General features: G+C 36.3%; 1 protein-coding gene across 1 annotated transcript in view; it reads left to right on the top strand.

Annotated features, from left to right (window-relative positions):
- plxna2 (plexin A2) overlaps positions 1 to 14,832 on the top strand; it is a 219,066-nt gene that overhangs the window by 173,111 nt on the left and 31,123 nt on the right. Inside the window, exons 18-22 of the mRNA XM_016464872.1 lie at positions 5,683 to 5,922; positions 6,093 to 6,236; positions 8,190 to 8,424; positions 9,913 to 10,055; positions 10,399 to 10,667. Coding sequence (XP_016320358.1) covers positions 5,683 to 5,922; positions 6,093 to 6,236; positions 8,190 to 8,424; positions 9,913 to 10,055; positions 10,399 to 10,667 — 1,031 coding nt within the window. The remainder of the gene's footprint in view (positions 1 to 5,682; positions 5,923 to 6,092; positions 6,237 to 8,189; positions 8,425 to 9,912; positions 10,056 to 10,398; positions 10,668 to 14,832) is intronic.

The following is a 14,832-nucleotide window of genomic DNA, read 5'->3' as shown; positions in this document are numbered from 1 at the left end:
TCTGGCAATCAGAGCCGAGCACCCGTCAAGGCAGCCTTCAAAACTGTCATTTGCCTCCTCCCCAAATTGCTTCTCTTCCTCCTCTCCTCCCCTCCCATTACCTGGCGGGGTTCTCAGAAGCCGAACGAACGGCAGACAATTGCCTTTGTGCATCCTGCTGTACCTGTCACCAACCCGCAATTGAGACATTAATCATTTTCCTGATTATAGCTAAAAGATTAGTTTTTCTACCTTTGTCTTCTCTCGAGGAGGAGAAGAAGAAAAAAATTGCTTGACACGTGCACCGGCGGAGAGATTCGGTAATGAAGTCTGGAGACGGATTTCTAAAGCGTTGCGCGTCGCTATCTGAGCCGATCACAAAGGCACTTCAGTTTTTTCCTTCTAAAACGAAGCGATCAGACGCTCCCAGCAATCAGTGTCAAAGACCTCCCCAGATACCTCGGATAAGAGCGTGCTCGCAAAAAAAACAACATGAAGAACATGAACTATGGATGATAAAAGCATCTTAGCATTTAACAGAGCCACCGGCATTTTTCTACGGTTGTGCAGATGCTTATAGTTGTTCTACATTCGCCCTTATTTCCATCCGTCTCATTTTTTGCCATTGTATGGTTACATGCGCATGTACTTGAAAAACAAAGGGCATAATTCAGAGCTGGTGGGCAGCTCTGCTCAGTCATTACCATGAAACGTTTTATTCTCCTGTGTCAGTTTGCTGTGACGGGTTTAGAAGGAGATATCATGCTGTTCATACTGTACATCACCTCCGGAGTTTCAATCGAGCTGAGAAGGCTCATGTTTTAAAGGAATAGTTATATATATATATATATATATATATAAGGATATTGGGTTATATTTAGTCTAAAGGTCCTTGCACACGGAGTTCGTAGTTTTCGCACGTTAAAAAATAAATACGACCTCACAATGTCAATCACATTTACACACCTCCACCGAAACTTTCGCTCATCATAAAAAAATTCGGATTGGGTTCGATTTTCTGTGTTTTTCACATCTGTAGCAAGTGTTTTGACCATTCAGAGCCACCGTACAAGCAAACACCAAAATCCAGAATGGCGTCTGACTAGTTGATCCACTTCGTCTCGCAGCACCATGCACTGTAAAAGTCCTTGCACACTGAGTTCACAAAAATTGGTAGTCTTCTTTTTAATATGTGGCTCCAGTATCACTAGCAAAGGATTGGATGGACCCAATATTTCCTTTCTTTTTCTCTTTTTAAGAAGAGAGAGGACAACAAAATCATCCTCACTGCTTGAAGACTCCATTTTGTATTGTTTTGCGAATTTTTTCACAACTGATTAATTAATACGCATCAGACTACGTGTGCAAGGTTTCTGTGTGTGACAAATTTTAGGATGGCGAATACAAAAAGAAGGTAAAGAAAGTCATGCAGGTTTGGAACAAATGACTGTAACTGATAACAGGATAAATAGGATGAGTAACTGATAACAAGAGTTTTCTTTTTTGGCTGAATTATCCCTTTGAGGCATTAGTACCTTTTTCATTGAGTAACTTGAGACAGATTTCAGCCTGGGAGCACCATTTCTATGCAACTCTTTGTCCTAGAGCAGAAGAGGGATGCTTGGATTCATTAGTTTAGGCGGGTAGACTGTGCTTTGAGTCATGTGTCAGTCCATGGAAGAACCTGAATCCAATTATTTCAGAGAGACAGAAAAGGATCCCAATTATTTCCACAGCCAAATACCTGCAGCTACTGCAGCCTGGTCAAGGAAGGACAGGAGAGGAACAACTTACCTGAAGTACAGCTAAAAAAAACATTTGGTTTTGACCCACTCAGTATCTGCATTACCTTCTGCTTACAGCAGGTGTAATTTAAAATACAATTAAAACCTGCTAATTAAATCCAGCCATGTGGAAAGCTACATTTTTTCCCCCCACTATTGGAAAACTGGTAGCTTGATGTGGGCGGAAGTGAAGAAACAAACTGGTACAGCAAGACAAAATGTGACAACAGCCAGTGCGCGTCCAGCCAGTTTGAAACAGATGGCATGCAGAGGCAGCTCTTCCAGGCCGTGCCAGGCTGGTTGTGGTCACAGCATCTGTCTCTGACATGGCACTGCCACAAAAGGACAGAGAAACACACACAGTTCAATCGCGTTAGACCCTTATTTTGTCCTGCTAAGCTGGCCAGCAGCGTTGTGCAGCATTTAGAATGGCTTTTTAATTGAATAGCACAAAGGTTGCAGGTTCAGTGTTTGGTAGGGGTGGTCCATGAACCGAAGAAGTGCTGGAACAGCCCTTCACTGTCATCACTGTAGTAAGTAATACTTTAGTGCTCACTTTTATCCTAAGTGACTACCAGTACACTTACTACAGCAACAATATCCCTGAAGCAATCTGGTTTAAGTGTCTTGCCCAAGTTCATGGATCAGCTCTTGTGGGGCAAACCTGCAACCTTCAATCACTTAATCCTACATATTTTATATATCAATGCTGAATTTTTCTAATCAGAAATACAGTGAAAACAATAAATATTGTGAAATAATATTGCTATTTTAATTAACTGTTTTTTATTCGAATATACAGTATTATAAAATGTAATTTATTCCTGTGATGCAAAGCTGAATTTTCAGCATCATTACTCTTTAGAGTCACATGGTCCTTCAAAAATGCTGATTTTGTGCTCAAGAAACATTTCTTATAATTATCAAAGTTACAAACAATTGTGCTGCTTAATATTTTTGTGGAAACTTTGATACTTTTTGTTTCGCGATTCTTTGATTAATGGAGTTCAGCAGCATTTATTTGAAATAGAAATATTTCCCTGCCCCTTTTGATCAATTTAAAGCACCCTTACTGAATAAAATTATTAATTTTTTTAAAGAAAAATAAATCTTACTGACCAAAAACTTCCAAATATTAATTTTAAAACCTGTTACACTCTGCAAAAGGGATTTTTTTTTACAATCTTTATAAATAAAAAATGCATTAAAGTAATTCATTAAAATAAATGCTCTAATATGATTAGCATGTAGGCCCTAATATCATTTAAATAATGTTTATATAAGAAAAATCTTGTCATTTTTCTGTATTCAGTGACTGATTGAAACTCCACTAAGAATCAGTTTTTCGACAATTTGACTAGATCTGCATTTCCTCTGCGCCCTCTCAGTTACCTCACGTGGGGTGCTGTGGAGTGTGTAATGGGATTACAGGTTTTGATGACAGTGTGACTTTAGAGTTATTGAATCCCATTCATTTTTAACCAGATTCAGCCCCTCTGAGCTGTAAGAGAGCGTCTGTTATCACGGAAACACTGTGTGTAATGTGAAGTGCCTACAGAAGAGATCTGAGGCCATGGAGGCGACGTCAAATGTTGTTCAAACCTACACGCTGTTCAGTCAGCTCCCTGAGAGTTTTCTTTTTTATGTTTGACTTTCTTAGAAAAATGTAGTAGGTTAGTCCTTCTATAGATGCTTGATATTTCGTGCTATTTGGGGATGTTCAGGCCTGGTAACCACCAGAAGGTTGCAAGTTCAATCCCTAGTTCGAGTTTTTAAAGAATATTTAATGTCAAATAAACTTTCAGAGGTACAAAATGTTACCGAAATCCTTACATCCAAAAAACAGAGGCTGTGTTTTGCTTGTGTTTGTGCCTTATTGTTCTTTCAGGCTCTCGGTTCGTTCCAGGAATCTGGCCTCGAGGACGAAAACATTTTCTTCGTTATACACCCCGTATTGTTTACTTGTAATAGCACCGACCTAGCAAGCAAGTATAAGCCAATACCAGTTAATCACTGACAAGAAAGCCATCTCAATCTCAGAATTGACAAATATCACTTCTTATACACTCCTCAAGGGCCGAGTGAAGGAATGAGGAACCAAAAGCTATGGAATGAGATGCACCCTCAATCTCGTGTAAATCAAGTTTGTGTGGTCAAAATGAGTTAGTATCGATTGCGGCTCTGGCTGCGAGGAGGCGAGATGCGAGTGGGAGGTGTGGTGCTCGCCGGTCCTGCCGTGCTTTGAAGATATTTAGCTCTAATTAAGTTTCTCCCCTGAGCGTCGGGGAGAAGAAAGAAATGAGATGAAAACCTCCCGGCACAGTCAGAGTTTCACAGCAATCAATTTTGTTGTTCGAGCGTCAGCGCTGCTCTCTGCTACTCCGAGGGAACGGTTCGGTGCCCGTGCACGTAGACTTGAGTGCATCCGTCAAGTGTGACTGCTGATGTTTATGCGGTACAGATCACAGTTGTTGCACACTTGAGGCATGAGAGGGCTGCAGTTTGCTTCATTTCAGCTTAACAATGTAATCACATTGGATTCGGGGCCTAGCGCTTAGAGATACATTGAGCTTTGTTGCTTGTGTTGCAGGTTCCAGTCAAACTCTAGACCATGTTTGATCTTTCTGTAATATGTATATTACAGAAAATTAAACCTCTAAGAACTATTTTTGTCCATTGTGAAAATATTTTCATGCTAATTAATGACATTTTCCATTACTTTTTGTTATTACTGATTTTTTTTTTGTAGTTTCTCATTAGATTCTCATAATGGTAGTACAGTATTTCTTTTTTAATTTCATAAAATAATGTTAACTGAAAACAAATACCACCATGATGTATTTGCAATAGTGTTATTTTAGTATCATTGATATACTGTTATATTTTTGTTACTATTTAGAATTTGTTTTCATTTTTATATTTTGTTTTTGTTTTAAATTGTTGAAATAAAGTTTTAGTAATTTTGTTGTGTTCTTTCTCTTTTTTATGTGTTTTTGTTTCATATAAAACTATATATGTCTAAAACTATATATAGTTTTCATTCATTTTTATTTCAGTTTTAGTTATTTTAGCACTTAGTTAAACTAAACTAAAAAGAGAAATGATGCCTTGGCAACTAGTGGAAATAAAATGAATTTGTGATTTTTATATTTTATTTAATGTATTTAATGTTAAAATCATGTTTTTAGTTTTAGTAATTTTGTTGTGTTCTTTCTCTTTTTTATGTGTTTTTGTTTCATATAAAACTATATATGTCTAAAACTATATATAGTTTTCATTCATTTTTATTTCAGTTTTAGTTATTTTAGCACTTAGTTAAACTAAACTAAAAAGAGAAATTATGCCTTGGCAACTAGTGGAAATAAAATGAATTTGTGATTTTTATATTTTATTTCATGTATTTAATGTTAAAATCATGTTTTTAATGTTTATTTTATTTCAAGTAACATTTTTAGTGTATATTAATAACTTTGCTTTGCAATTTTACTACCTTTTTTTTCTTTCAGCAAAATGATAACTTTTTTTTTTTTTTTTTTGGCCAAAATAAGACGACTCAGGCATGTTCTTGACAGGTTTTGCTCTAGATATGCAGCTCATTTCTATCTTGAAGAACAAAGTCTCATAATAATGTGTGATATGCCGAGTCGATCAGAAGAGTGTAATTTACTCTTTTAATGTTTATTCCTGATTTTTGAGTTTAAAAGGTACTCTTTCCTTTGTTCTCCAGCTCCGTTGTTGTCTAACAAAAGGAAATGCATCTGCAGTCTTTTCAGTTCAGTAAAACACTTGAAAACAGATGGTATCAAAGGGATCTTAATGGGAAAGAACTGAAGTGAGATGAAACAATGAATAACAATTACTCTCGAAAAATGCTGATGAAAATGAAGCATATTTCTCTCTGTCTCTTTCTCATTTCCAGGTGTGTAAGGTTCTGAACATCACGACTATGAGCTGTTTGGCTCCCTCGCTGACAGCCGAGTACAGGCCGGGTTTGGATTCAGTCAAGCACGCAGACGAGTTTGGCTTCATCTTCAATAATGTACAAGCCCTTCTAGTGTACAACAACACTAACTTAATGTACTACCCCAACCCTTACTTTGAGCCTCTCAGCACCAATGGCATACTGGAACAGAAACCTGGCTCACCTATCATTTTAAAGGTATGTTTATCGTCACGCTTGACCCTTTGACCTGAGAGCTGTTAATATATAAGCATATGCAATGTATCCTGAAAGATCTGATATCCATAAATATGTATACAGAAATATTTAGTAGTGTAAGCTTCTCAAACGTATCTAACCATCATTCACGTTTGCTGTGTGTGTATTAGGGTAAAAATCTGGTTCCTTCGGCCTCTGGAGGAGTGAAGCTTAATTACACTGTTCTGATAGGAGAGACTCCCTGTTCAGTCACCGTATCTGAGTCTCAACTGCTGTGCGAACCACCAAATCTCACCGGCCAGTACAAAATCATGGTAGGACGTATGCAAAAATATGTATATTTCAAATGTTTTTGAATGCATCCACATCAAAACTGTCTAGTTTTTCTGTGAAATATTTTTCAACCCAGATCTAAACCATCTTCATAAGTGGTTTGAAATCTGATTTCGGAAACACGTCTCAGTATGAACTGCATGTGAACTATCAGGCAGTATGCGCATGTCTCATGTGAATGACTGTTGATGTCAAAACAAAAGAATTTCTGTGTGAACAAGGTTTTCTTGCATCATCAGGTTTTCAGAATGGGCTGATTTTTTGATCTGCAAATTATTGTGCATGTAAGTTTAATTATTTATAGGGTTGTATAAAATAGGGATGCACAGGTAATTTTTTAGAGACTGAGTGCAAATATTGACACTTGGTTTTGGTTCTCACTGATACCGATACTTGTATTTTTAGTAATGCTCTAATTTAGTAATGCTCTAATTTTTCAATGAGACTATAATTTGAGGGAGGTATTTAATAAACCTTTAATTCCACTAGTGATTATATCAAATACAGGATGCTACTGATCACCATAGTATTTTAAAATTAAAATACTTGATTACCACTTTCTTCAATTATTTTAAAGCATAAAAATATATTGGGTGAGAGATACCAAACATAGGAATCATATCAGTTGGCATAATTAGTTTAGTAAACAGACAACTCCTAGTTAAGTCATTTTGTGTACAACAACGTATAGCTTTTGTTAACTGTAATCAAACATCTCACCGCTACTGTATAAACGAGCACAACCTTTATTCAGCAAGGACTCATTCAATTGATCAAAAGAGACAGTAAAGACATTTAGAACGTTACAGAAGATTGCTATTTCAAATAAATGCTGTTCTTTTAAACATTCATCAAAGAATCCCAAAATGCATCCGTTTTCACAAAAAATATTAAGCACAACTGTTTTTAACACTGATCATAAGAAGAAATAGTACTTGAGCAGCAAATCATATGTGACCCTGGACCACAAAACCAGTCTTAAGTCGCTGGGGTATATTTGTAGCAATAGCCAAAAAAACATTGTATGGGTCAAAATTATCGATTTTTCTTTTATGCCAAAAATCATTAGGATATTAAGTAAAGATCATGCTTCCTGAAGATATTTTGTAAATTTCCTACTGTAAATATATCAAAACTTAATTTTTGATTAGTAATATGCATTGCTAAGAACTTTATTTGGACGACTTTAAAGGCGATTTGCTCAGTATTTTGATTTTTTTGCACCCTCAGATTCCAGATTTTCAAATAGTTGTATCTCGGCCAAATCTTGCCCTATCCTAACAAACCATACATCAATGGAAAGCTTATTTATACATAAGCTTTCAGATGATGTATAAATCTCAATTTTAAAACAATTGACCCTTATGATCCTGTGACACTGAAGTCTGAAAATTCAGCTTTGCCATCACAGGAATAAATTATATTTTAAAATAGTAAAAAAGAACACCATCCCTAAACATTTGAATGTAGTTAATAGCTTTTTTTCCTTTCTTCTGTTTTTGTAAAACAAAACAGTCTAATAATCTGATGAAAAAATGAGTCTGATTTCTGAGAACAATACCTCATGTGTTATGTTTTTACATGCTTGAAAAGCCCTTTAGTGCTTGTTTACTAGATTTGAGACCTGTGCGGTTGAGGAGGGCGTTAAATGTTCTGTTTAAACACTCATTATTTACTATTGTTGTACCGCTTGTTGAGACGCAGACCAGACCTTCAGCAATGCCACAGTCTTGTTGCTGTCACCAGGTTCCCTAGAAACAGAAAACCAGTTACCGTTAGTGCTGCCCAAAACTTAACACAATGTGTATGTGTATGTGTTTTTCTAGATTTTTGTTGGTTTGGAGAGTAAGGTATATTTTTACACTCTGTATCTGTGTGTGCATTTATTCTTGATTGATTCTCATGTGTATATATATGTGGGTTTGTTCTCTCAGGTGCAGGTCGGTGGTCTGCATGTGTCCCCTGGCTCAGTAAACATTCTCTCTGACAGCCTCCTGACTCTTCCTGCCATTGTCAGCATCGCTGCCGGCGGCGGCCTCCTTCTCATCATCGTCATCCTTGTGCTTATTGCCTATAAGCGTAAATCCCGCGAGAACGACCTCACACTCAAACGACTCCAGATGCAAATGGACAACCTGGAGTCCAGGGTCGCGCTGGAGTGCAAAGAAGGTGAGAAAGACACGGACATCACCCTTTCACTATGTTGCGTTATTGATTATTTGTGTTCATCTGAGAGAAAATAATCTCATGTTTCCGTAGAACCACACAACATGACTGTGTGAGCCGAACTGAGTCCAATTTACAGTGCATTCAACATATACATACTCTTTTAGTTAGAGAATTGGGATTGCAAAACATCACAGGATGGATTTGAAGTGTCAAATGTTTTAAATATTAGAACATATACTGTTAGTTGTGTTTGTTCTGTTATCCATTATTCCCTTACTCGCCAAAAACTCAACAGTTTTGATGTCATATTCTTATTTATTAGATTGCACCAATTCAATCTTTAGTCATAGAGCAATGCGACACACATCAGCATTTGAGGGTTTCAGGTGGCTGACAGATCAAACTGTTTCTTACACGCAATGCAGAAGAGAGAGCGTCCCTGACCTACGGTTAGTGGGTCTGAGAGGATGAGCTTTGTGTTGACTGATTCTGGAGCTGCAAGGAATTTAAGATGCAGAAGTATTAAAGGGGGGTCCTGCACTCCATGAACGCCTGCGAGAGAGTGAGTTTAAGATGAGAGAAAAGGCACAGAGAGAGACGCCAGGCCGAGATGAAGAGGAGGACAGGTGAGAGGAGACGATAGAGGGAAGGCAGAAGGAACGTCCAGAAAAGAGAAATAAGGAAACGTGAGGAGAGAGAGAAAGAGAGATAAATAACTCCCTCAGGGAAGAGTGCTGCCCCAGGCTCTGTCAGAATGGACCCAATTAAAGACATCCCACCTCCAGTCTCCAGCAGCAGGGGACAAGCACTTCAGCAGCCTGCAATTTACTCTTTATGTGTGTTTGTGTGAGTGAGAAAACCATAAATAGAGAGAAGCTGAGAGGTTATTTTGGTTTGCTCTCTTCGTCTGCCTCCAACACCCTTCAGGAACTTCATAAAAACCTCAAACTGGACAAAACTAAGTCTTCAGAGATGCTGATTAGCAGTTCAGCGGTTCAGGTTTTGTTGTGTTTGGACCTTTAATGTGACTACAACTTAAAAAACCCACATATACAGTATATCATATATTTCAAGTAAAAGTTTCTGTTCCAGTTCATAGTATTATATATTTGAAGTCATTTAAAATAAGAAATAATATAATTTTGATGACAGCTAAAAACCTTTTCTAACAAAACAAAAACAAATGAATACAAAAATAAAACTGTTACATATATTTTAATGTGCTTATACTATATTTCATGAAAATATATCATCGTAAATTAAAGCATGTATTAGTATAACAATAAATACTACCATGATGCACTTTCCATTTACAGATTTCGAATTTGATAAGAATGTGCTTTATTTTTTTTCTATACCAAATAAAATTATTATTTAAATAATTTTTTCTTGATTTTGTGGCAAAACGTGACCTGGACATTGAACTGTGATTTTTTCAGTGTATTGAAATTGTTTCTCTTTTTTTTCTCCTCCCCATTTTGTTTTCAGCTTTTGCAGAACTGCAGACAGACATTAATGAGTTGACGAGTGATCTGGACCGGGCCGGAATTCCTTATCTGGATTACCGCACATATGCCATGAGAGTGTTATTCCCCGGCATTGAGGACCATCCTGTGCTCAGAGAGCTGGAGGTGGGCTGCGGTCTATGTTGAGAGGATTTATTTCATGAACACTTGTCTCTAACAAGTTGTCCTAACAACAAATTTCATATGCAATCATACTGGATATTTAATATACAATTATATGGAACAAGATTTTAGACCAATGAGCCTACCCAGCACAATGCCAAATAAAGCAAATGACCATAACAATATTTAACCTGGTTAGGACATAGTGTAATTTACAGCTTTTCATGTTGCATGTGCTCTTGTTTTGTATTTAAATTATGCATTATTGATTTAGTTCATTGACAGTCGCTGTTGGCTTATAAAAAATGTTTGTATTTAACAGCAAAGATGTTGTTGTGTGTTCCAGGTCTCTGGTAATGGGCAGCTGTGCGTTGAAAAAGCTCTGAAGCTGTTTGCCCAGCTGATAAACAACAAGGTGTTTTTGTTGACGTTCATCCGTACGCTGGAAATGCAGCGCTCCTTCTCCATGCGTGACCGTGGCAATGTGGCGTCGCTAATAATGACGGCTCTCCAGGGTCGACTGGAATACGCCACGGATGTGCTCAAACACCTGTTGTCCGACCTCATCGACAAGAATCTGGAGAGCAAGAACCATCCCAAACTACTGCTCAGGAGGTTTGCTATTCACTTCATGTTTCTGCTTTTGTTTAGTTTTTCCATTTACTTTGAATGAATACGTCACTAACTGAACTCAAAGTTTTGTTGTGTTATCTTAGCCGGGCATAATAGCTATATTGATTCATGATCCATAACTCTGCAGTCTCTCAGTACGGCCCCATTGTCAGTGTCACTTATCATTTGTGCGCTACTCATAAAACATTCATGAGCAGCTCAAATCCACTTGTTTTTTCCTCTCTCTCGCTCTCGGCTGTCCTTTATGCTTTCCCTCCAAATTTGTATAGGTTTTTCAAAGTCTTACTAGAGTCAGTCAACTAGAATCAGAATATTTATTGTCATTATACAAAAAGTACAACAGAATTATGTGCAATCCTATTTCAGTGCAAAAATAAGGTTGAGTTAAAACAAATACCAATATGTGTATATATGTAAAAATATATATATATATGTATGTAAAAGAATAAAAAAATATACTTTAAGCAGCAATATTTACATATCCATCACAGTTGCAGCAGTTTTTGAATACACCACTGTGAAGAATTGCAGAGTTTGATGGAATATTGCACAAAAGAGACATTACATTTAGTGTTCATTTAGTATTTCAACAGCCCTGGGATATGTGCTGTTTTTCAGTTTTGGCTTTTATTGTCCTGTACCGCCGACCTGAGGGTAACAGTTCAAACAGATGATCTGCTGGATGGGATGAGTCTTTCAGAAGATTTAGACTAATAATGATGTCCTGGGCCACTTTCATTACAGCCCCACATGATGGAGGCCGAGTGTATTTAGCTTTAGCTGGAGGTGATTTGTTCCTGCCGACCACGGCGCTATATCAGCTATACATCACACTTTGAATATTCAAAGCAGACAGGCCAAACAAACACCACAGCCGTTCCTCGTTTGCTTTCTCTCGATCTTATTGAATGATTTTTGGTGTTTCGTTACGTGACTCAGCTCATTAGTAGTCACAGTAAATAGATGCAGGGGAAATGTGGATTACGCCGTTATTTAACGTGACAGATGCTGCGTCTCTCTCATTATCTGCTGTCATTAGGAACACAAAACACTAATCCCCCCGCGCTGGCAGGCTGGGCCGTGGGGATCAGGGGCCCGTGGTTTTAGATGACACTTTTTCCTTTTTTTTTTTTTTCTATGGGAATTTAGGAGATTATCGATTCGACATGCTCCTTTTGGTCTTGTTCGCAGATCCGTGTCTTTACTTTTCCAGGAAGCATCTGGAGAACAAGGCAGCTGTATTAGAAACCCAACAAATCTGTTGTGTTTTCATTCATCTTTTCCTTCCTTTTTTACTATCGCATTCCGCCACATGGTTTCCTGTTGGTGTTACGGTTAAACGAATACGGTCGTTTCTGCAACTACTGCTGGCCTCCACTCCCTCCACATAGATTGGGTTCCATCTCACTAATTTTCTTCTCTGTTCCTTTAATAAAAGGCATTACTCTGTCTCTCTCGCTCTCATTTTCTCTCTGTCTCAAGCAGTTTGATTTCAATTGATCCGTGTGAACAAACCCTGCCCTTCTTGTGACCTCTTTCTGTATCTGCTCCTCATCTTAACATTTCTCGGATAAATGTAATACATCTGGAGCTTGTCCCACATCAGTGAGCGATGCATTCATTGGTGTTTCTGGATCAATCCGGTCTTATTTCCTGTTGTACAGATGAATTAAGTGAAGAATTATGGCACAAATTGATCTTTAAAAGACATATTTAGGCATTCAGGGTGAGATGTTACGTCCAAAACACCATGACTGGTTACCTTTGACCCTTACCCATAATTCCACTGTCCTCTTAATGTGTCATTGTGGGTTTTTTGTATTGATGACAGCATTAATTTAACATGGCTGACAAAAACGTCTCTGAAATAGTTACCAGTATCTTCTGTTGCAATGGACAAACGTTTAACATTATGTACATCATAATTTTTAAGATTGTAAATGAATATATTCTTGTTCTGAAGTAAAGAGCAGCATTTAGGGGTTTTTTTTCTTTATGATTTAATAATTCATGCAGAGCGTAAAACTTTTTTTTTTTTTTTACTTTTTTTTTTTAACTCCCTTTTGCAGTTTTAACCCTTAACTGTCACCGTCCCGTATACGGGACGCCTTAGTTTACTTCACTATATTACAATTAAATCCTAATTTAATCATGACAAACTATATTATTATTGGAAAGGTCTAAGACTCCTAAATAGATATTTTACCATTATTTTTTGTTACAAATTATGTAGGAACAGTAATAGATTCATTTATGACAAGAGTGCACCAAGAGTCTATGACAAATCTTCATCATAACAGGAGTTCTGACCTTTGTCACAAAAAGCCTTTATTTCGTTGCCTTTATCCCTATCACATGTTTTAGTAATCATCATAAGTTATATACCATACCAAGCTTAAAATCTCAAAATTCATCCTGTGAAAACCATTTTGAAATCGGACATTGCGTTACCATAGAAATGGTACTTCAAAATCGTTTAACGGTCTCCTGCCCCTTAGCGGGGGTGTCATATTACAAAATGTATTACGGTCTTTTAGAATGAAAACATTTTATAATCTTGACAAAATACATATCGTTGGAAAGGTCTGAGTCTCAAGATTCCATATGTGGTGGTTATTTTGTGATATACATAATATTGAGAGAGAAATTGATAGATTTGTAACAGAAATGCATTAAAAAAAATCAATGGAGTTTGGGTGGCGCCAGGTGGCTTTTTTTGGTATAATGCCTAAACAAAATTGCATATGAACCTCAATTTTTTTGATATAAACTTAAAATTTGGAACACAACTTGTGTAGACATGTGGCTTTAATTTGATAGCAATTTTGTATTTTTAACTATTTTTTTAAATATTTATTTAATATAAAATAAAAGAAAAATAGTACAATACATTTTCTTTACAGTAAATTTAAACTTCTATAATTTTTTAATACTTTCAATTTATGAAATGATTTCACTTCTGTAATACTCTGCTAATTGTCGTCTTTAAAAAGAGACCAACCTTAGTTCTGTATTCAAAAGCGTTCATGAATTATAATAATTATTTTTTTGGGATAGTGCACTTTCTCGTGAATTTTCAAAAATGGGGATGACAGTTAAGGGGTTAATATAACACAAATTGTAGCCTTTAAATTCTGTCAATCTGATCACAAAATACAAACAATATATGTGTTTTTCCACTCTTTAATGTGGCGTGAGATAATTATTCGCTTCAGTTCATATGCCATGAATCAATCATCTTTTCCTCTTTTCAGAAATAAACATGAATGAATATCAGAAGACATGTTTAAAAAAATCATAACAACTTAATAAAAACGAATGCCTCATGTAATCGATCAAACGGTGTTTTGAAAATCGTCAATAATAGTCATTACAGTCGTAACATAACATTTACCTCAGAAACGACAAAATATAACTTTGCCAACATTGTTTTATTATTTTCATAAATCAGTCAGTTAACTGCCACAGACTTTTTTTTAGTAGGTTTTGAATTAACTTTATTCACGCAATATAACTTTAATCTCATAATTTTTACTTTTTTCTAAAAATATTATGGCACTAAACGCTGCCATATTTACTAAATTAGGCTACTTAATGCAAACACACTCTTGGCACAGCGGCCCAAAACGCAAAAAGAGGAAAAAACAAAAACACAAAACTACTCACATTTTAGTTGTAATTAATTTTCATTTAATTTAATTCTCTGGGCCTTTCTCTCGGCAAATTCATCCACAATGTCCTTGGTGTTTTTTAAGGCTTTGTGTATACTCGAAAATAATTTCTACTTTCGATAGTGTTTCGATAAAAGAGAATTAAAATTAAAGAAAGAGAATTAAAACTGTACAGGTGTTGCTGAAGCTAGATGTGATACAGCCTTTTCAACTAGCTAGATACCAACCTCACACAGATTTTTTTTTTTAATTATTAACCTATTTTATTTGGCCGTGCACTGCAAAAAATGCTTTTCTTACTTAGATTTTCTGTCTTGTTTCCAGACAAAATATCTAAAAAAATTCTTAAATCAAGAAGGATTTTCTATACAAGTAAAAATTATTGTCTTGTTTTCAGAAAAAACAAGTCAAAATTAAGTGAGTTTTTGCTTAGAACAAGCAAAATAATCTGCCAATGGGGTAAGCAAAATAATCTT

The sequence above is a fragment of the Sinocyclocheilus anshuiensis genome, unplaced genomic scaffold, assembly GCF_001515605.1.
Source record: "Sinocyclocheilus anshuiensis isolate Anshui unplaced genomic scaffold, SAMN03320099.WGS_v1.1 scaffold1089, whole genome shotgun sequence".
Taxonomy (NCBI): Eukaryota; Metazoa; Chordata; class Actinopteri; order Cypriniformes; family Cyprinidae; genus Sinocyclocheilus; species Sinocyclocheilus anshuiensis.
The sequence above is the reverse complement of the archived record's forward strand: the minus strand, read 5'-3'. Positions and strand labels throughout refer to the sequence as shown.